The sequence below is a fragment of the Carlito syrichta genome, unplaced genomic scaffold, assembly GCF_000164805.1.
Source record: "Carlito syrichta isolate Samal-C Ts95f unplaced genomic scaffold, Tarsius_syrichta-2.0.1 Scaffold311002, whole genome shotgun sequence".
Lineage (NCBI taxonomy): Eukaryota > Metazoa > Chordata > Mammalia > Primates > Tarsiidae > Carlito > Carlito syrichta.
Window position 1 is genome coordinate 315,842 of NW_007255098.1, and position 22,871 is coordinate 338,712.

Here is a 22,871-nt window from a genome sequence, read left to right on the forward strand (position 1 = left end):
ATGTGTATGTATACACACACACACACACACACACACACACACACACACAAGTAGAGAAGTGAGAAGGAAGGGAAGGAGCTGATGAACTAATGAACGTGCACATCACCAGAGCAGGGGTCACCTGGGCATAGCTCCTCCTGCTGAGAAGTGTTAGTCTGATCCTCATAATGCAGGAGAGCAGCTGCATTTACCCACTACCTGCCAGCAGTTAGCTCCCCACTGAGTAGCCCAATCCTCAGAGCCCAGCAGGCTCCAGCCACCAGAGAGAGTCCTCAGGCAAGTCCTAAGGGTGTCCTCTCGCAAGCTGGGGGTGGCAGTGTGTAGATCTACCATAAGGCCATCTTACCTCTCAGAGGTCACTGTTACTGTTTTGGAATTTGTTTTCTTTTGTAGTCATTTTTCGGTGCACATGAATTTTAAACAAAACTGGATTTTTACTCTACATGAGGGTTTTTCATTCTGTTATTTTCACACAGTTTAGCAAAAGCATTTTTCCCCTTTAGAAACATGAGTTTTAATGATCACATAATGGTGCACAGTACCCACCTGTCACTTAAGGCGCTGCCAGGACTAAGTAGGAAGGGGGTATTTGCAGTAGAGCTGCCCTCCCTCCTCGACTCTTAGGATACACTGAAGACTCCTTAGATAATGTATGTAAATTGCAAAGCACAATGCCATTTGCTGCTAATTACAGGAAGTCTGGCTTTTTCTTTTCCATCTCTGATCTAGTTCCCACACTGGGCTACTGCGGGAAAATTCCTCAGCCTCTGGGTTATATTTGTACCTTCCTATTATTTGCCTTAAAATAAAGATAATATCATCTGGTCCCCACACCACGGTCTGTTGAACATAAAGATTAATGCCTATATTTTTCCTTGACACATTTAAAAAGTCCTAGACTCAATGGACAATAGAAGAGAGCTTTTTTTCTGTACATAAATGGCAGAAAGAAGCAGCTGAGTAATAGTCCTTGCATTTTTAGAGAATAATGATAGATGGTGTTCAGAGATAAGAGCGTTTCGGTGGAAAAGGCTAGTTATGTAATTACGGTTACAGCAAGATCAGAAACATTAGTGTGTTGAATTTCAGCAGCGCAAGGCTAGAAGACTGTGGTGTGTGCTAGGAAAGAATGGATATGCTGAATCAATAGTAGCAGTAAAAGGCAGCCCGTGAGAAGCCCTATTTTCAAGGTTATGGGTGAATTATGATAACACAGGCATTAAAAGGAGTAAGGCCAAGTGCGACAGACAGTGATCCAAATGGAAGATTAAAAATATGAAGTGAGAGGCCTGGGATGGCTTCTGAATACACCTAGAAGATGGTGCACACTGGGACAATAAGAGTCAAAAAAGGAGCGTGCAGGAGCATGAGACACGTTCTAGAACTTTTCCTTGTGTGAGGCATAAGAAGGAGGTGCTAAGACGAAACCATCAGCTGTGATGATGTAAAATTCCAAGTTCAGTCAAAGATGCTTGAAGAGGTCCTTTCTAAGCCAAATATGAGTGACCAGGCCCAAGACACAGCCTCAAGAAGTCTTGAGAGTATGTGTCCAGTATGACTGAATTGCAGTTTGGTTATATACATTTTAGGGAGTCAGAAGTTACAAAAACCATACATTGACATATGTGAGATTTTTATCGGTTCAGCCTGGGGAGGCAGGACATTTCCAAGTGGGGGTTTACAGGTTATAGGTGGATTCCAGGGTTTCTTGATTGGCAATCTGTAGGTTCTACCTAAGGAATTTTGGAAATCAGTAGGGGAGATATCTTGTTGAAATAGGGAGTGTAAAATCTCCAAGTTTTTCAATGTGTAGTTGAAGTTCTATACGTGGCAGATTTCAGAGAGTATAGGTAAGTATTTGCAAAGGTGCCCTTAATCTGGGTGTTCCCAAGAGATGGCTTTGCAGAGTCACAGAATATTTTGTTTTCTTTCTTTGTCTGTTGTGTGATGCTATACCAGAGTCAGGTTGGAAAATAAACTTCAGTATACAGGGTAATAGGGTACTAAAAACCCAGTTGATGAGTCCTTATCAGGTGTGACTCCCTAAGCCTCTGAGTTAAGAATTTGGGTAGGAGAAAAAGGTTCAGAGTTTAGTCCTCAACTGGAAGCCTTGTGGGGGTCTCCACGCCTTGGGCAGACTGAAGACTGATGCCACACAGCTGTATACAGGGTGATCCAAGGAGTTTTGACCAGGTATTTCAGGTGACTGCAAACCTTCTATAGAGCAAACAGTTCCTCAGTAAACAAAAGGCATCATCTGAGAGTTGTCCGTTCAGTGAGATGTCACCAGGGCCTTGTGCACAAGTTCCCAAGGAAGGCCATGTGTAGGGTCTAGTGCTGCTGACCCCCTTGTTAGCCACTGTCGATGGGTGGGTGCGGGGAACACCACACCAACATCCATGAATTGGTCAGAGAATCTACCAGCAGTTGAATCACTCAGGAGGCCTAGGTCTGCCCAGCTTAGAGCTGTGACTGTAATCTTACGGCCTATCTACCCGCGAGTTGGGTGCATACAGATGTAACAGTGGAGCCACATGATGAATTTGCAAACATGGATTCAATTTAATTGAGCTCTGAATTCTCAGCAGAGCTCTTGAGCACCCTTTGTAATCAGCCAAAGGTAAAGGTTAGGCCCTCGTAGGCAGGAGACCTGCTGACTGGGGGAAGAATGGGGAGGGATCCAGGTCAGGCCAGGGCAGTCCAGTGTGGGTCTGAGGAGCTCACACATCACACTAGCTGAATAGCTTTCAAGGACGCATGGAGTTGTCTGGCAGGTGGAGGGGGGCGGCCGTTCTCAGGAGGCTCCAGCCACATCCCCCAAAGGAAGGTTCTAAATGCTAAAAGCTCTCCATAGTAAAATATTTACGCAAATAAGCAAGTGTTTTTTCCTCCAGGTGCCTGCCGGTGTTTCATGCTGTTAATCTCTTTTGGAAATGCAAGAACATGTTTTGATATAGATTACAAAAGCTCGGGCTGCAGAGGTGTTTTTATACTTGGAAGACCAAGCCGCCAAAGCTAGAGCATTGATTCAAGGTCTCTGGACGCAAAGTGAGTCATGCAAAAGATGTTTTCCTTTCTCTCCATTAACACCAACTGAATCTTTAGAAAATATCTGCCTGTCTCTCCGGTAGCACCTACGACTGGGTGTGCTGGCTGTAATACATCCAGGTGACAGGTTACCCAGACAACATGCACCACAATTACAGCCAGATGCCATTACAACAAGGGCTCAGATGCGATGTTTTCTGTATCACAGGTAGACACAGTGCTACTTGATTTGGCATCCATTTGCTGTACTTGGAGTGCTCAAAGTATTTTCAATGTTACCCTCTACTTACCTGGGCTTTAGTGATTTTCGGTAACCCCCAGGGAATAAAATCAAAATCTAAACTTCTCAATGTACATTTGGAGCGCTTTATAACCCAAATTGCCTTTTAGGTTTTTCTCCCTCTCTTGTCAGCATGAACCTCTGTTCCAGCAACCAGAGTTGTGGAGAACAAATCAATGTGACACACTGTCAGAGAATACAAAGTAAAGACTAGGACTAGACTAAGTCCATAGTGACACAGAAGGCCTGTAAGCAGCCTCCACTTTGAAAGGGACTCTGGCTTGCTCTGGTCCAAGGGAAATGATGAAATATTAAATGTTATATTGAAAGTAACATTAGTTGAGCACTTACTATGTGGCAGGCATTGTTCTAAGTGCCTCATGTGCAATTTATTTAACCTGACAAGGGAGGCAGGAATGTTCTTTCCCTTTGAGGATGGGAAAACTGGGGTATGGGAATGCTAAGAAACTTGCTTATGTACACTTAGCTAGGGAGCCACAGGTCGAGGTCTGAGCCCAGGTCATGTGGCTGCTGGTCCAACACCTCACCTATGCTGCCAGTCTACCTGTCAGGGACGCAGTGTTGAAAACATAGGGGAAATAAGAGCAGGCAGCCTGAGATTCATACCATGTAACTTGTGTGGACTATGATTGCTTTCATTTTTGCCACTTAAATGCATCTTTCATTAATAGCCTTGCACATTTCTCCTTGGATACATGTGTGAGAATTTCTCTAGGGCAAAAGCCTCCAAGTGCACAAGTCCTGGGATGGGTATGAACATGAGCACCTGTCCTGGATATTGCCAGATCCTTCTCCAAAGTGGCTGCACTGATTCACAGTCCTAACTAGAGTGCAGGAGGGGTTTTGTTTCTCTACATCCTCTAGTATCTACTTGGTACTATCACACTTTCTTTTTTTAATTTCATTTCAAAGATGTGGGGTACAATTCAGGATTAGGTACATAACTGGGCTACGGACAGGTGAAGTCGGGGCCTCCCATTGGTCCTCACTTCACCTGGTTTAGGATCAGGCACCCTTGATGACATTATGTGCTCCCACCCCCTGGCAGTGTCCCACTATTGCCAGTCCCTTTCTTGTAGTGTTATCACACTTCCTTAAAAGCTGATTGATGTGAAATGGTATTGCCTTGTTGCCTCAATTATCATTTTATAATGTTTTTATAATCAGAAAAACAAATGCTAGAGGCACTCTGAAAAGTAAATGATAGATCACAAAACAAGCTGACACTCTTCATTTGGACCGTGAGACTCACGTCGTGCTGGGAGCAATGAGGAGAAGTGCCTAAGCAGGTAGGGATACACGGGGAGGGAGGTGGCAAGGATTTGAAGGGACAGAGGACACCAAAGTGAGTCTTCAAGGAAAAGCAGAGGCTCCAGGAAGAGGGTCTTTCAGGCAAGGGACTGGCCAGTACAGCGGCCTAGAGCTGGTTGAGGCCAGGGCCTCCCCATGTGTGCAAGGAAGCCCTTGGCTGACGCCACGGCATCCAAATGCAAGCGCTGGTCTATGAACGGTGAGAGGGGCAGATGAAGCACACTCTACTCCGGCACATCTCCCACCAGCCCAGTCCAGAACCAATTCTGGCAGTCTAGTATGGGAACAGTAAACGCCTGTCATCATAGTGGCAGGACGGGCTGGGACGGTCCCCCAAAGCCGGCAGTGGGGGCTAGGAGCTCTGGGGCAGGGAGGGATGGGGAGAGTCTGCTTCTTCACAGAGAACATAGTTCTTATGGACTCCTGAGGCTGGGAGCAACAGGTTCGAATTTTACACCCCATACTTCTATCAACGTTTACCGTCTCACAGAGTGCTGGGACGACTCCCAAGCAACCAGACATCAGCCATGCCTGTTCCAGAAAAGGTTTCAGCCTAGGTGCTAGGCTGAGTGCAGGCCTGCCCAAGAGAAGACTCCGCATACCTCTCTGCCCCAGCCATGTCCTCTGCAGACCCTTCCTGTCGCCAGCACCAGGGTCACAGTGCGGGCCCAAGATGTGGCTTGCTGCCTCATCTCCACCAGGGCAGGACCTGAAATGCTAGCTTCCACAGGGGCTGCTATAGCTGCTGTTAGTGATTTTCATAGCAGGAACCTGCAATTCCAAAGGTCACCTAATTCAGAACTGCTGTACTCATAGCAAAACACTTCTATTTAGCAATGCCAGATATCACACGAAGAAAGAGTCAATGCGAAATAGGCCACAGCCTTCTTATGTCAAGACTAAGGGATGCTCCAGGCCCCTCTCAGTGAAGCAAGCACTCAGTAAATGTGTGACTTTTTGCCCACCTTTCTCAGGCTCCCTGTGTTATTATCTAAAAGGCAAATCTCATCACGTCACTTTCCTGCTCAAAGTCCTTGATGAATCCCTGCTGTGTTCAGCACAAGCTTCCAAACTTTTTTTTTAAAATGATATGAAACTCTTCAAACCAAATCTTAGAATCCCAAGATCAAAAGCAGGCAGAAGTGGCGCATTTTGTCACCTGTCTGTAAGTTCAGATCTATAATTTTACTGTAAAGCACCTAGAACACAGCAAGCAGAATCAGGGGTCTCCTGTGTGCCTGGATTGGGGAAACACCCTATCTGGCGTTGTCCGGGGTCTGGGGCAATATCTGTGCTTGGCACCCTCGCTGCTAATTGCTCAATTTAAAATATCCAGGCCTCAGGGCCACATTCTACAGGGCACAGTAGGGTGCTCACAGCCTTTGGTGACTGACTGGCCTTGAATCTGCCAGCACTCCTACAGGCAACACCATCTGTCTTGGCTGGGTGGATGCCCCTCATTCCTTCCCTCAAGGCTTCAGAAGCCACTTACCTTCAAGATCCAGCTCAAAAGTAGCCTTCCACCCACAAAGACCCCCACCCAGAAGGAGCTGCTTGCAGGGAATTTAATGAAACATCTTTCAGGTCACTCATCACATTGTATTCTCACTTGTGTATCTCCTGTATGGACCGCAGACCTCTGGAGGACGAGCACACCTTATTCATTCCTTACTTCCCATGACACATGTGATGCCTGACACACTGAAAGTCCTTAATTTGTCTCCATGAAAGGGTGAATAAATAAAGGAACTGATGATATTTTAAAATATAATTTGCTGCCTTTGGGCAACTGGGGAAAACTAAGGATTTTCATTAGTGTTATACAAATTGCTTCTCTGAATTAAAAGTTAAAAGTAAACAAATTCCCTGGGACCCAAGGCATGTACTTCGTTTCAGCAGCTTCTTCCAAGGATTGGGTTCAAGCACTGTAGCAAAAAATGTTTCCAGGAACTTGGGAGCAAAGTCCAGGTCTACATCTTCCATGAAAAAACTAGCCCATTGTTTCCAAAATATACATAAAAATAGCCTGATATTTTAGAGTGGAAGGGAAGGTCGACTACAAATGGTATTGCCATGAACCTCAAACAAATGGAAGAAATTCTAGATTAACAAGATGTACATTTTATTAAAATAAACACATAAATAAAACCCTTAGCACATGGCTCAGAAAACAGTCGAGGGACCCATGATCATCTCAGTTCATGCTAGGTTGCTATAGACATGATTTTTTTAACCTCAGAAATATCTAATAAAAATGGAAGAAATCAGTCAGACTTTAATGTCCCTCCTTTCAATCAATTGCCGCTGCTCCCTTACCCAGAATGATACCATTGGGCTCCTCTGGAGGTTGCCACACGATGCGCACTGAGCTAAGCCTCACTTCAGGGAACACCAGCCTCACGGGTGGGCCTGGGGCTGAAGGGAAAAACACAAGGATCAGGATACCAAGACAATGTTTCCCGGTGTGCAACAGCTTACGCAGGATTCTGAGGACCAGCTGCATGCAGGGACTCCCACGATGATGTTGTTTGTGGGTGGAACACTTGAAAGTTTTGGACGAATGACTTTGGTCACTGATGATTTTGACAAAACAATGCAGTTTGAAACCTGCCCATCTACTTTCCAAGCTTCAAAAGTGGGGCTCATAAACTATGCTAGGAATGGTATAACTAGTATGTGAGAAAACTAGATGTCACTGATCTGAGCTTAGATTCTTTCACTGGGTTTGACATTTACAAAACAGGTGTTAGGTAAGGGGTCTTAAAATTCCTCTAATTTGAAATAGAGGTTACAACTTCTGATGAAACAACATGTTTATTATCAATCATTTTCACATATGCACGCTACCTCTCTCTTGCATTGTTCTAGAAAATTGAGAATTGATATGCGCAAATGCATATAATTTTTCTGTGTATATGTGGAACTATTGAATAATAGGGTTGTGGTCCTCATACAATACATTTACTTAAGTGGATAGGTAAGTCAGTATGTGGCCAGTATGAAAACTTCTTGTTGGAACTCAGCAACGGATTGATTCCCAAATAAGAGGCAGTGGGCAGGGGAAGTCAATACAAAAATAAAATGATGTGTGTTAGTCATTCCAGCACTGTTGAATTCCTCCTCTGGTTATTAAACTGAGAACAGTATTTTAAATTATGAGTGTGTTTTATGACATCTATTTGGGGGTGAAATGAGTGTCTGAAGGAGGTCACAGTCTTGCTGTCCAGGATTGGCTCACACACATGTAAACACTGATGTCAGCCTTCCAAGGCATCGATCCCCTGAGCCATCTCCTGGTGGAACATTGGGAGTCATTGAAATGAGGAGGAGGAAAAGCATGTCCACGTGAGGACTGTGACAGATGGAGAAAAGTCCTTCCATGACTCGCCAACACGTGATTTAGGAAGAAACAGTCACACTTTTGGGGGGGGGAGGGGTGCTGGTGTTAGAACAGTCTCTAATAAGCCCCTTTCCACTTTTCGTTTTAGTAACTCAGAATACACCAGAGATGCGTAAAGTTCTGCAAAGAAACAACATCCACATCCAGCTCCCCTTCCGGATCCCCCTCTAGCCTGAGACCCTGTACTGGGGAGGGAGGGACAGATAATCTGCAGGGTCATGTCTCTCAGATGCAAAGCCAGGAGGGCTCTCTCGAGGAAAATGGAGAGGATGGTTTACATGCCGAAGTTAGAGTTATGTTTGGAGCTAATTTAGTTACTCAGTAAAGAAGTTTAAGAATCTCTACAACTGTTTCACTTCTGTCAGATGCTTCTGATCCCCAAGGTGGGTTTGCAGGGGGAGATCAGTAATTTTTCCCCTGACATATTCATTACAGTCTGTTTAATAATGAAAAGTAAAGGAGCTAACCTTTACGTGTTTGACATCTGCAGAGCAGAAAAACATATTTACTGATGATTTAGGCTTCCATAAAAAACAAAGCCAGCACAATGTGCTTGTTATTCAGGACTGGAAACACAGGGACCTGGGGACCCTGAACCATCAAACACATGGCTCTCTTCCCAAGAACTTCTAGTCATCTCTCGTAACGCAAACAGTGAAACTGGGCAGTACCAAGAGAACAGAGACATGCCAGTCCAGAATGGGCTTTTTAAACTACAGTAGTACCCTCCTTTTAAGTGGTTTTGCTTTTTACGACTTCAGTTACTCGGTTAGGCAAAAATAGTAAATGAAAAATTCCAGAAATAAATAACTCATAAGTTTCAAATCATGTGCTGTTCCAAGTAGCCTGGTGAAATCTTGTGCCACCCCTCTCTGTCCTGCCTAGGATGGGCCTTGTCCCATTATTCAGCATATCCTTGCAGTCTACACTACCTGCTTATTAGTCACTTAGGAGCCGTCTTGGTTATCAGGGGGAAAAAACATAATGTATATTGGGTTCGGCCCCATCCGTGGCTACGGGCTTCCCCTGGGCATCCTGGGACATATCCCCAGATAACGGGCACTTGTGTAGGTTTGTGTAGTTATGGCTAAGAGGAGCCTCACATTTGACAGCCCAGTCCCCAGCCTTTACTGCCTCTCCCCGCACTGCCCATGGCAGAGTTATGATGGAAATTCTGCATAGGATCATAATTAGGCTGTAAAAATTCACTCCAGGCTGAAATTGGCCATATAAACACTCAGTGACTGAAAAACAATTTTGTTTCGTTTCCCCCAACTGAAAAAAAAGTAGCTTGAAAATTAACCTAACAATGACAACAATCCAAATTGTCTGGATTGGAAAAGCAAACATGGGAGCCAGAGAGACACGAAGGTGCCAACCGTAAACGTACCATCATCCTTGGTGCGCTCGAGGATGAGGGGGGAGCTGGGGACTCCATTCCCGATGCGAGTGAATGCCAGCACCTGGAGCTCGTAGAGCACGAACTTGCGCAGGCCTGCCAGCAGCGCAGACAGCGTGTGGTTCCCTCGCACGATGTGGCTTCTGGGCTCTGGATCCAGATCTTTGGCCCGGTATAGAATCTGAAGCATTGACACACAGTGGTTATGACGGGGCAGGGTGTCTGTGGGGACCTCGTGAAGCCACCGCTGTAAATCAAGGGCCAACCAGCTGTGTCTTCTCCCCGAGGACAGCTGTGTTGAAGGCATGTGGATCTAATTTCTACATGTGGCATTTGGTGATGAAGCGACTGCGCTCCAGAGTAGAAGGGAGCTTGAGTTAGCACCAGCCCAGGGCTTGGCAAGCTGGCTGCCTGTTCACAATTTTCAAGAACTGAGGACCAACTGCAGCCATGCCAACCATATCCAGTAACACAAAGACTCAATTATGAACACAGAGGGGACATTCTGCTTCCTGCAAAAGGAGCCAGCAGCTTACTCAGCTTCCCAGCTTTGTAGAAAATGCCCCAGAAGACCTGCTGTTGTCACATGGACTAGAAGCTCCAGCCTCCTTGGGCCATCAGGAGCTGCCCAAGCTGCAGGCCCAGTCACCCTGAGATGCTTCCTCCAGAGCCTCCAGGCCCTAAATCCTCACTCAACAGTCCCTTCTCTGAACTGCTCCCAAAGACCAGGAACCTAGGAGGCCACAGAGAACAGAGTCATCAGGAAGGAGTTTATAAAGACTGCAGAAGCTATTGTGAACAATGCTGAGATAAACATACATGTGCAGGTATCTTTTTTATAGAGTGAATTGAGTTCTTCAGGGTATATTCCCAGTAGGGGGATTGTGGGGTCATATGGAAGGTCGGTTAAAGAACAAAATCACGAATTTCGCAGCAACCTGGATGGAATTAGCATTTATAATACTGAGTGACCTCTCACAGAAACAAAGATCTGAGTATAACATATTCTCACTTATAAGTGGACCTTGAACAACTACCGTAATACTATAAGAAAAGGATTGACAGTGGCAGGAAACTATGGGGGGCGGGCAGGGAGGGGAAGGGAGGTGGGATTAATGGTAGTCAATATCTGTCTGGGGAAAGTGGGGCATACCTCATCAACAAGGGTACCTGCACAATGAATATTTGTATACCTAACCCTTAACTGAACCCCACAATTTTAAAATAAAAATATATATAAAAAATAAAAATGTTAAAACTTTTTTTATATATATAAAAAGACTGCAGAAGCATGTTCTCCAGGACTGTGGTGTGGTGTTCTGGTCACGAACTCACTTTAAAGGATTGCCACATGTCACAAGCTGGTAGAGAATGCTTAGAATGCCAGGGAAGGGAAAGACATGTGAGAACAGGTAGGGGGAACAAAGAAGGATGAAAAAGGCAGAGGAGACACGTTCACGATCCACTGAGCAGCATCTATGACAAGACAGCCTTGCTGGTCAATCCCAGAAAAGCGAATCCCCCTGCTTGGGAGGCGGTGCTTGTCACCCTGAGTGATGAAACAAGGAGCAGAAGGGGTTCTTCCAGGGTTGGGGTAGATGGAACCCAGAAATGGCTCCCCAGAGAAGCTGGGACAGACTGAACCCTCACAGCTGATGCCACCGCTAGGACAGCCCCAGGTGGTGATGACCCATAGAAGCATGCATACATCTGTCCATCCTTAGCACTGAACACGAGCAGGCTGCACCACATAATAACTCACTTAATTCTCAGTTAACCTTGTGAAGTAACTACTATTCCCATTTTAGGCAAGGAAACAGAGGCACAGGGTCTAAGTAACTGGCCCACTGCACCCAGACAGCGAGGGCCAGAGCCAGAGGACAAGCTGGGCAGTCAGTTCCACTCCTAGTTCACTGTCCTGCGGATGTCTTGTTTTGGCATTTCTTAAGTGGTTATGCCAATGCCTAGTTCCCAGACTGCAATGAGGCTTAGACAAGACAACTGATATAAAATTCAGGAAATCAGTTGGTGCTGTAGATCTGTAGGAGGAGAATATGAGTGCACTGCTTTGGGGTAATGACATGTGGTAGCATCTCTGCAGCCAGCTCCTTAAGCAAAGACAGGTCACTTCAACACATACCTTGTAGCCCAGAATGAGCCCATTCTGGTCCTGTTCCGGCACAGAAGCCCATGTCAGCAAAATCTGGGTCGAGCTGACAGCCTCAGCAGACACATTTTCAGGGGCAGCTGAAGGAACTGCAGAGAATGAGTTAAATAGATTGGCATCAAAAGTCTACAGGCTTCGACAAATAAAAGTCCAATTTTCACACAAATAACCAAGTTGTCCTTGAAACAGCAATGTATTCTGAGCATTTTGTGGTGATCAGGTTAAACCTGCAGGAGGAGAACAGATATGTAAATCTCTTTAATATTAGCGACAAATTCCATAAATCCTGGGTATTTAGGGGCTCAATTTTACCTGAGTCCACCCAGCAAGAAAATAGGTTTAGTCTGTTTTCTGTATTAACTTGTGGAAACTGCAGACTTTTATCTCAAATGGGAAATCCTCACTTTCAGACAGATACCAGTTCACTGACATCTCTAAGAGGGTACTCTGTGAGGGCAACTAAGAGACTGGAGAGAGGAAGGATGTCAGGATTTACACAAAAGAAGGCGGGGAGTAGGTCTGCTAAGTGCTTATCGTGTGGCTTTCTCTGCACTAGCTGTCTTCATATACATAATTGCATTTAATCCCCATGATGATCCAGTGAGGTAGGTATCATTACCCGCTTCCTACCGATGAGAAAACTAAAGTTTGAGAAAATTACATTATATTCCATTTCAGTGAATGCTTTTTGACAGTAGGTAGGCCTGCGGAGGCCAGACAGTTCTTGACCCATGTGCACATAAGGGAATTTTCTTAGTTTCATGCAATCTCGCCTCTGTTTATCTTGTCACTGAACTAATTTGTCTTGATATGTTTGTCATGATTCAGATGATATAGTGTGGCTAAAGACAACAGTGGAACTTTAAAAACAGGGCTTTATAGTCTAGATCATCTTCGTTTGCTTTGCCAATTTTCTTGAGGACCCATTAAACTTCAAACACCATTCAGACAGGAAAAGATGGATCTGGGCCAGCCTCATGCAAACACATAGGAGGCATTGCTTATAAACAGGCAAGAGGAGGTGCTCTCAGCTGGGCCTAAAGATCATGCCATGCTCTGGGACCTCTGTGGTTGAAAGAAGGTGAAACGCTTCAAGCTCACATTTCATGGTGTGTGTGGTATGCAGTTAGGACTACAACATGTTGCCTGACTTAACCTTGGGAGCACCCTGCAGATGAAGGAGCGGAAGATCTGGGAGGTGGCTACTGGGTGGCAAAATCACCGTTTGAATTCTTGGGGTCTTGAGGTTGTCCAGGGAAGTGAGGGGCTCAGGGGCGATGGGGGAAGACCAAACTCAGTGTGTGACCTGGGATGCTGCTCCGACCCCTGTGCCTGGCTTTCCCGTCTGTGAAGGCCTGAGCCCCACCCAGCTTTGGTCCTTAGAGTCTGTCCTTTCTCTCCCCACTCCTGGTGCTGGCACATGGTGATCGATGCATCACATCGGGTGATCGATGCATCACAGCGGGTGATCGATAGCTGTTTGTTCTGAAGAAAGTTAAATGATGACACCATAACCACTCCTACCCCATGGAGTGTGGGGTGTGAGAAGTGCGGGGTGTGGTGGTGACACACGAAGGTTTGCTTTCTCCTTTGTAATCCTGTGAGAGCCCCGAGAACAGCAGGGCACACACAAGCACCTCAGCAGAAGGCACCCTTCTGGAGGTTTTTGTGCTCTCTTTCACAGACCCACTCATCCATCCATCCATCCGTTCATCCATCCACTCTCCATTCACTCAGACGTGTGGGGTGCCTCCTTGTTGCAAAGAGGCTGGGAGGGAAGCTCTGTTAGTCTGATAGTAGAAAGAATCATGGGTTTACACAATCATGCTGTCTCCAACATTGGGTTGCTAGATTGTCTACACCAAAGTTCTTTGGTCTTTGTTACAGGTTGACTTGTGTGCTCCCTGAATTCCTACTTTGGAGTCCTAGCCTCAGGTACCTCAGAACATGACCTTATTTAGAGACTAGTTGCAGATGTAACTAGTTAGGATGAGATCACACTGGAGTATGGTGGACACCGAATCCAACATGACTAGTGTCTTTATAAGAAGGAGAAATTGGGAGACGGAGACACACACACACACACACACACACACGGAAAGTGTGTGCTACCACAGCCACAAAGCCACCTGGAGACAGGCCTGGGACAGACGCCTCCTGAGCACCGTCAGAGGGAGTGTGACCCTGCCGACACCTTAATCTCAGATTACAGCCTCCAGAACTGTGAGAAAATAAACTTATGTCATTTAAGCCACCCAGTTTGGGGTGTTCTGTTAAGACACTAACACAGTTGTTAAGACAAGATGCCAGGATTCATAAGTCCTAGAGAAGCTGCTGTTACATGACTTGGCAAGCTGGACAGGTTACTACCCCAACAAGAGCTTCTGTAGAAGAGGGATGAGGGAGAGAAAAAGATAGCCCCAACAGGGCCAGCCTCCGAGGAAATGCTGAGCCTGGGTGTTGGGGTCCCCTCACCATGCCCTGTGGGATCTCTTCGGAGGAGCCGTCATGGAGGGGGTCCTAAAGAGCAAAGACCTCAGTTCGCCCCTAAGAAGGGGCGCTTTCACCTTGACAGCCCCAGGAGGCAGCACCTGTCTCTCCCCTTCCCTCCAGGTGAGCATTTCCCCACATGGGTATCAGATGGGCTGCCATGCATGTGTCCAAGAAACAGAAAAGTCACCCATTTTGTGCCATTACTATAAAACCACAGTGACCGTGCTTACATTTTTGGAGGCGGATAACATCAGTCAGCCAAATCTAGTGGATAAACTTTTTCCCCAAATATATCAGTTGCGAGTCATTCATTCAGTTACTTAGTTCTTCGATGAAATAATATCTATGTATTTGGGCATATACATGTCACCGAAAAGGAATATTTTGTAATTTTAAGTTTGCTCAGTTCTCTAAAAAGGAAGAATGCTTGTCACAGATGCCTGGCCTGTGTCCTCAGTGTTTTCCCAGTGACACCCACATTGCCCACTCCTGCTTCCTGGGCCTGCAGGGCGACCCATGGGGGCATTGTGAAGGCCACCATGCTGTTACCAGCAAAAGGCTGACACAGATGCTCATTTTATAAACAACAAGAGTGATAAACTGGTACCTTGAATCAACTAAAGGAGTTACTATCATGAAAAGAAAATGTAAACCTACAGTTTATCTGACTTTATTTAGAATAAGATGAGAACAGCAGACATACTGTATGCCTAAGACACTAGTGCTATGTTCTAGAAACTCTGCCCTGCCTGTAAAAAGAGAGCCCACTGTCATGGTAACATAACTGGTCCGCCTCTCTAATCCTTAACTGCTTCCTGTGGGTCACTCTTTGAAACTGTAAGTGCCCAATTCTCACTATAGACCTACAAATAATAGCTGATTTTCTAAGATGTGGTAATTCGTGCATCCATTTACTAGAGGGCCCTCCATGTCCCCAAAGAACAAGAGCAGCCTGGTGATTGTAACACCCTCAGACACAACGCTTTGAACACAGCTGAACTTCTCACAAGGAGACAGCCAGGCCATGCTGTTAACAGAGAGAAAATGGCAGAGTTCAGGATGAAAATTTCAGCTAATTCAAATTCTACCAGGACAAAGTCTGCCATTTAGTGGCAAAGTTTAAGATTTGAAAAAGAAAAAATCTTATCCATCATCTATTTTGAGGTAGAATCAAAACCTTTTCCTAACTGACATCTTATGCTTTGAAAAGTTCTTAGAAATTCTCCTTTCATTAAAAACAAAACCGGCCGGGCTCGGTCGCTCAGCCTGTAATCCTGCACTTTAGGAGGCCAAGATGAGTGGATTGCCTGAGCCTGCGGGTTCGAGACCCGCCTGGGCAACTTGGCGAGACCTCATCTCTACAATAAACCAAAAAATGAGCCGGGTGTGGTAGCGCACGCCTGTAGTTCCAGCTACTTGGAAGGTTGAGCAGAAGGATCGCCGGAGCCCAGCAGGTCGAGGCTGCGGTGGCCGGGAGTGTGCCACTGCACTCCAGTCTGGGTGACAGGGTGAGATTTCAACTAAAAAACAACAACAACAACAAAACCATTCAAAATGCTTATTTTCTCCTGCATTTGTTCTCTCTCCTCTACAGAAGTTCTCACTACACAGTTCACTGCTACTCCTCATGTGGTCTCTTTTGTTTTTCAAGGCCTCATTTATCCTTATAATATATTATCATATATCATGAGATGTCATGGAGTCTGTTAAACCATACTTCAATACTGTACACTTCGTTTAAATGTGGCTCCAAGTGTCTAGCAACTGCACTGGTTTTCCATGTTCCTGTACGTTGGGCCATTCTTAGGCACCAAGGAGCCACTCTCTTCACCGAGGGGAGACTTTTATTTCAGACATGGGTCAGCATGTCCCTAGTTCTCTCCCCAGTCTCTCTGCCTCCCCACTGGTTGCACCCCAACACTCAGCCTCTCCCTCTCCTCCCATCATCCTCCCACCTCTCCCTCCACCTCACAAGGCTGAGCAGTGCCTGGCAAAACCGAGTCCTCTGCTGGGGAGGGTAAATATGGCCGTCGGAAGGACCAGGGAAGGCAGGAAGTCAAAACTGCTGCACCTGGGAGGGCCTTGCCTGTCCAAGGTGGGAGATTCCCATAGAAGGGGTTCTGAAAGCTTCATTCAAAACAGCTAAACACGAGATGGAGGAACTGAAGTCCTACAGGACCAGCAACATTGAGGGGACATCTGGGATCCCCAGGTGGCGGAGCGGGGAGCGGCACTGAGAACCAGTACCTACCAGAGGAGAGATCAGCTCAAGAGGGGTCCCTAGGAGCCCATTAGGACAGCATTAAAAAGGTTCAAAATCTGATTCACCCACATCTTGAAATGAAGATCAATAACCCAATTATTCAATGTGTGATGAAAATACTTGAACCAAAACTCTTCTCTTCTTCCCAGAGAGCGATGTTGCACCAACATTTCTAATTGAACAGAAATTCAATGGAAAACAAAAAATTAATTTTCCATAAGGCTATGACTCTCAAAAGAAGAATGTGACAACTGACAAAGCAAAGCTCCAGTTGCAAGAACAATGCTTACTTTTGATGAAAACCCTTAACAAGTTAACTATGAACATAACAATACTGAAATCCATGCAGTTAATCGATGGCACATACATAATTCCCCTCTAGCTATACATGATACAATCAGCTAGGACAGAGATAAATCCATTATGCTTCTTTTGAGACAAAAACTATATCCTAATGTTAATTAAAACATAGCAGTCCCCACAAAAATAAACAACATTGCTCAAGAAAGTCTCCTCAGAGATGGCACAGATTTAAGAGAACATATCAGAAGAAAAAAACCTGGAGTGAGTTTACATATAAAGTATTATCCTCTGCATTCTCTTGACTACTGTAATCATAGGTTTTCAACAACTGGAAAGTTGTGTACGAAAACAGAGTCTCAATTAAGCAATTTTTTCATTTTGCTTCCACTTTGTTTTTAAAGAGAGTTCTTTGAAAAATTACCAAAACAATATCTCCATTTTGATTATATTTTCTTCCTTTTTATATAACATTTAGTTTGTTGTTTTCTGAATAAAATCCTTGAAAATTAGCTTAGTTGGGAGTAAAATTTGAAGTTGATAGTTAGCTCCTTCAAGATCATTATTCTATTATCTTCTGGCTTCTATTGTTCTTAAATAGTCACCTCAGTCAAACTGTTTTAGCTTCATGGGTTGTCTGCCTTTCACTCCAACTATTTTTAAGGTTTTCTCTTTGGCTTTGTATTTTGCAGTCATACTGAATGCATTTTGGTGTGGATTTATTCTGCTCAGGATTTGTGCTTCTGCCATGATCTCTATTTCCTTGCCCTCATGGTCTCCCTCATTCCCTCTGAGTGCTATTATACTTTTGTTAGATCTTCTCATTCTTCATGTCTTTTAATTGCTCTGCCGAATTTCCAATCATATGTCTTTGTGCTGTATTTTGAGTTATTTACTCAGCTCTAGTTTTTAGTTTACTAATTCTCTTTTTGGCAGTGTTTAAACTACTTTTTTAGTTTAACCAGAGAGTTTTATTCTCAATGACTGTGTCCTATATGGTTCTTAAAAAAAAAAAAAAAGGGGTTGCTTTAAAAAAATGGTATCTTAATCTTAAAGTTTTAATGCTTTATTTTACTAAGACTTTAATAATTTTAAATGTATTATTATATAATATCTTTCAGACTAGTATATATTTTAATGCAATCAGGGTGCTCTCTTTTTTTAAACTGCTCATTTTTACTAATGGCAGTTTACTGCCTTGATTGTTTGATAATTGAGATTCACTTCTAAAGGGGCTTTGTTTTTATTTGAGATAGTTTGACTCGGGCAATAATAATAAGAGTCATTTTTTATTATTTTGGTTGTCCAGAAAGTCCGGCCTGAAACAATATTTCTTTTGATTTGTGGTATTTTTTAAAATTTTGTTTTGTTTTGGGAGGAGAGTAAAATCCTTTATTGGGGTATAATATGTAATCATTTCAAATGGAGTTGATTTTATCTGAGGGTAAGAAGATATTACAGGTAGTAAGGATAATCTTCAAGGCCTTCCAACCACATGCAAAGTATACAATTATGAACCATACTTATTTTAATAACATGTTATCTGTATAAAATTAATCCAGGGAAGGTTGAGCTTTTTTTTTTTAAAGAAAACAGCTTTGTTGTGATATAATTTATATATCATACAATTCCTCTAAAGTATACAATTCAGAGTTGTACAACCATCAATGACAACGAACTTTAGAATATTTCATTACTCCAAAAGAAGCCTGTCCCATGACCAATCACACCCCATTCCTCTCAAACTCTCTACCCAAGCCTCGGCAACCATCAATATACTTTCTGTCTCTATGGACTTGCCCATTCTAGACATTTCATATAAATGGAATTGTTCAATATGTGGTTTTTTGTATCTGGTTTCTTTTACTTAGCATAATGTTTTCAAGGATCTTCCACATTTTAGCATGTATCAGAATTCCATTCCTTTTTATTGCTGAATCATTCATTGCATGGATACACCACATTTTATTTATGCATTCGTCAACCAATGGACATCTGGGTTGTTTCCACTTTTTGGCTATTATGAATAATGCTGCTCTGAACATTCATGTATACGTTTTGTGTAGACATATGTTTTTCATTCTCTTAAGTTACTGCTCTATTACATAGTAACTCTATGTTTCACCTTTTGAGGAATGCCAACTGTTTTCCAAAGTTGCTGCATCATTTTACATTCCCACCAGCAAAGGGTCCCAATTTCTCTCTCTTCACCAATACTTGTTATCGTCCATCTTTTTTTTTTTAATTTTAGCCATCTTAGGGGTGTGAAGTGATATCTCATTATGGTCTTGATTTGCATTTCCCTAATGGCTAGTGATGTTGAGCATATTTTCATGTGCTTATTGACCATTTGTGTATTTCCTTTGGAGAAATGTCTATTCAGATTCTTTGCCCAGTTTTAATTGGATCATTTGTCTTTTTGTTGTAAAGATGTAAGAGGTCTTCATATATTCTAGACACAAGTCCCTTGTGATTGTGAAATACATAATTTGCAAATATTTTCTTCCATTTGGGAGTTTTTCATTTATTTATGATATCCTTTGAAGCATAAAAGTTTGCATTCTGATGAGGTCCAATTCATCTCCTTTTCCTTTAGTTGCTTGTGCTTTTGGTTTCTGGAACCAAATTTTACATCAATGTCTCTGCTAGGAGTTTCTGGGGTCATTTGTATAATGTAATTTCAAAACCCAAATCTGACTCAGGCACAAGACTCATACTCATAGTTACTTTTCTTCCCCATTCAGAATCCTGGTGGACACAAACTTCTATGGGCAGATATTTTTGTTCTCTCATACAGAAGAGGGCATAGCCTCCAAGAGCCTTGCATTCATGCAGAAGTTGAGATCCTGGCTCCCAACTTCTGTAGATTCAAGGCCGACTCTCCTGTTCCTTCATGGCTGTCAAATTTTAAGTCCCAAAACTACCAGGATAGATCTAGTCCTAACCCGGGCCACTGTGGCACTAACTCAGCATTTACTGTGGAATATTTTTCAGCTCCTTTTATGCCTCTGACATCTTGGGGTTTCCCTATAGTATCCACAATTTTACAGTTGGTTATTGCATAAGTTTTGCTTTCTAAAAAATATTTTATTGTCCTGCCTATTACTGGATTTAGAACTGTTTGTCCCTTAGAGTTTCTCAAGTTCTCTTCTTTGTTACAAAGGTTCAGATGTTGAAGATACTAGAGCTTTTTTTTTTTTTTTTTGGAGTCTCAATCTGTCGCCCAGACTGGAGTGCAGTGGCCGTTCCTGGCCACTGCAGCCTTGACCTGCTGGGCTCCGGTGATCCTTCCGCCTCAGCCTTCTGAGTAGCCGGAATTACAGGCATGCGCTACCATGCCCGGCTGATTTTTTTATTTATTGTAGAGATGAGGTCTCGCCAAGTTGCCCAGGTGGGTCTCGAACCTGCGGGCTCAGGCAATCTACTCACCTCAGCCTCCCAAGGCGCGGGATTACAGGCTGAGCCACGGAGCCCAGCTGATACTAGAAGTTTTTAAAGTTCATGTAATCACACTCACAAGCCAGGTACCAGTGTGTCCCAACCTTTCCTTTCTCACATAATAATATTTACAGTCTGGAAAAAAAAAAAAGCTGGAGAAGATGTAGTACAGCCCTGGCTGCTCTGGAAAATCCCTCTTTAAAAACTGTCCTCTCAGAAGCTTGATGGTTGTCACTGGGCCTGCTCTTCAGGGTTCTCATTAGTGAGTTCCAGGGTTCATGCCATGCACTAAGAGCAGTCCCACATGACAATGATTCTATATCTCCTGTTATTGCTTAAGAGTTCTCCAATCTGCCCTCCTAACCTCCCTCCCAGAAGAAGGTTAGGAAGAAATAGTCACAAACCTGTGTTAGAACTTTTCCTTGGAGTCTGTGACTGCAAGTGGATGAAAATCAAGGTAAATCCTAGGAGCCTTACGTGCAATGTAACCTATCTGCGCATTACAATAACTTACTATGGCAGTGACAGGTTCAGACACATCTGGGGTCTATCACTGGTGGGAGCTGGGGAATGAGCAAAGGAGGGTGAGAAGAGAAGCCTTTACTGGGTGTTTCCTATGCCCTTCCATGTGTAGCCCACAGAGCAGACGGCATCTGCTGATGCACTGGACACATGTGGGTGCCCTCAGCATGCTATGTGCTGCTGAGCCCATTCCTGGGGTGCAGACGTGCGGGCTGAGGGGCAGCGTTTCTTGACACCTGCACCCATGCAGTACATGTAGCACCCAGTTGGCATGAACAGATGAGTACTAGGAGAAACTGAGGGGCCAGGGCTGCCCACCAGGGCTCTAAGGATTTTCCTTTCCTTATTGCTCAAGGCTGCTCTGCTTCCTCATCTGGCTGTGCTGCCCATCTTGGCATTGCCTCCCAGGTCTCCTGTGCTTCTCTTCTTCTTGGGAGCAGGCAGGACAGTGCTGGAAGCCATGGGGCTCATAGGTGTCCTTCTATCTTCTCTCTTAAACTCCTCTGTCCTGAGGATGGCACCTCCCAAAGCCACCTCCAGCCACGCCAACAGGCCCTGGGTCCTTGAATCACTTTGTGGAAGAGAGCCACCCACCAAACAGGAACATCCACTTTAGACTACAATATGAGTGAGACGAATGAGGAATAAACTTCCACTGTGTTAAAGCAATTTAACTTTGGGAGGCCTGTTTGTTATCACAAGCTAAACTACTTAACACTCTACTCATATTAATTTGTGAAGAGGAGGCCCTGAACACTTCGTATTTTAAAGATTCCCCACAGGATCTTTACATACTCTTGCTTTTCATCATTGATTGTGAAAATTATCCCTAATTTAAGAAATAATAATGTCAGTGCAACCTCTGGGAGAAGTCATCATCAACTTCAAATCAATAGTTTGGGGCCCTAATGAGCCAAAGTTTCCCTGAAATTCCTGCCGAGGTTGGCCTAACCACTGGGTTAGGAAAGTGCCAACTGACATAAGAAGGACCAACGAGAAGCCATCAACCTGGTATTTGGAAACTGGGGTCACCAAGCCCCATCTCCAATGAGATGTGTGGAGGGCCAAGTCTGGAATCACCCTGGTCTCACCTGACTCTCGTGTCCGGCCCCGTACCACCTCGCTCCACGGCCCAGCCCCCACGGCATTGAAGGCCTGCATTTGCAGCTCGTACTCCGTCCATTCCTCCAGCTCCTCGATGGTGAATTCCCTCTCCAGCCGGTCGCTGACGACTTGGGCCAGCACTGAGGACTGGAGGTCTGAGCGCCAATACTTAATCCTGTAGCCCACGGACTCGGGGTTCCCGTTGTACTGGGAATCAGGCAGGGGCTGGAAGTGAACAAGGGTCCAAGATGAACTGACATCTCAGAACTGTCATCTTCAGATGTCTCAAAGGACGGACCTGTCTTATAAGGTCAGTTCCATGGAAGATGCTTTCTTGAAAGACTATTCTTAGAAACTTCTACTCTATTTTTCCCTGAAACTTTTCTCTGTTAATCAAATGAAACTTTTCTCTGTTAATCAAATTAAACTTTGGCTGGATACAGTTTATTTTTAATACATTTTGGCTTAATTTCATGGGGAAATATTCTGATTAAATATCAGGCTGGCTCTCCTACAAATACTGAGTATTGGTTCTATATGGACCTAGCTTAAGGACTTACAGGTCCAGCATGTAATACCACCAGCTCTCTTCCTCCAAGGAATACTCCTCCGTTCCAAGGAGAGAGTGAATAATGCTACTAATTAATCAGACATCCTGGGCTGGTCTGAGATCCAGCACTAATTGTAAAATGTAATACTTGTGGGTTTAATGATGAGATTAGTTTTGGCTAGGACAAAGGTGTAACTAAGAAACTCCTAAGCTCTGGATTCATGAGTCTGCCGCGGCCACCTAGGGACTCCTGTCACTCTGGCCTCCCCTTCTCATCCCACTCACCACCCAGCGGAGCCGCAGGCTGGTCTCACTGGCAGTTCGGACAGTGATGCTGGTTGGAGACACATCAGGCGGGGCCTGCAGGGTCTGGATAACCCGGGAAGACTGACTGTAGGGGCTCGGACCAACAATGTTCACTTGTTTCATTCGAAATCTAAAGGTAAAACCATTGGTAAGAATTATTCTATAGCAAAAAGTTATAAAGAAAAAACAAAACCACAAAAACCCCTGACTGTGCCTCAGAGAATGGCTCAGATCCGTGTCTACTTGTACCATTGCTGGAGGACACCCTC

The 22,871-nt window shown here is 44.4% G+C and overlaps 1 protein-coding gene across 1 annotated transcript in view; it reads right to left on the bottom strand.

Annotated features, from left to right (window-relative positions):
• Positions 1 to 22,871, bottom strand: part of SDK1 (sidekick cell adhesion molecule 1) — a 619,404-nt gene that overhangs the window by 94,578 nt on the left and 501,955 nt on the right. Inside the window, exons 23-27 of the mRNA XM_008068469.1 lie at positions 22,582 to 22,732; positions 21,734 to 21,971; positions 11,600 to 11,715; positions 9,451 to 9,640; positions 6,977 to 7,075 (exon numbers count right to left, since the gene is read on the bottom strand). Coding sequence (XP_008066660.1) covers positions 6,977 to 7,075; positions 9,451 to 9,640; positions 11,600 to 11,715; positions 21,734 to 21,971; positions 22,582 to 22,732 — 794 coding nt within the window. The remainder of the gene's footprint in view (positions 1 to 6,976; positions 7,076 to 9,450; positions 9,641 to 11,599; positions 11,716 to 21,733; positions 21,972 to 22,581; positions 22,733 to 22,871) is intronic.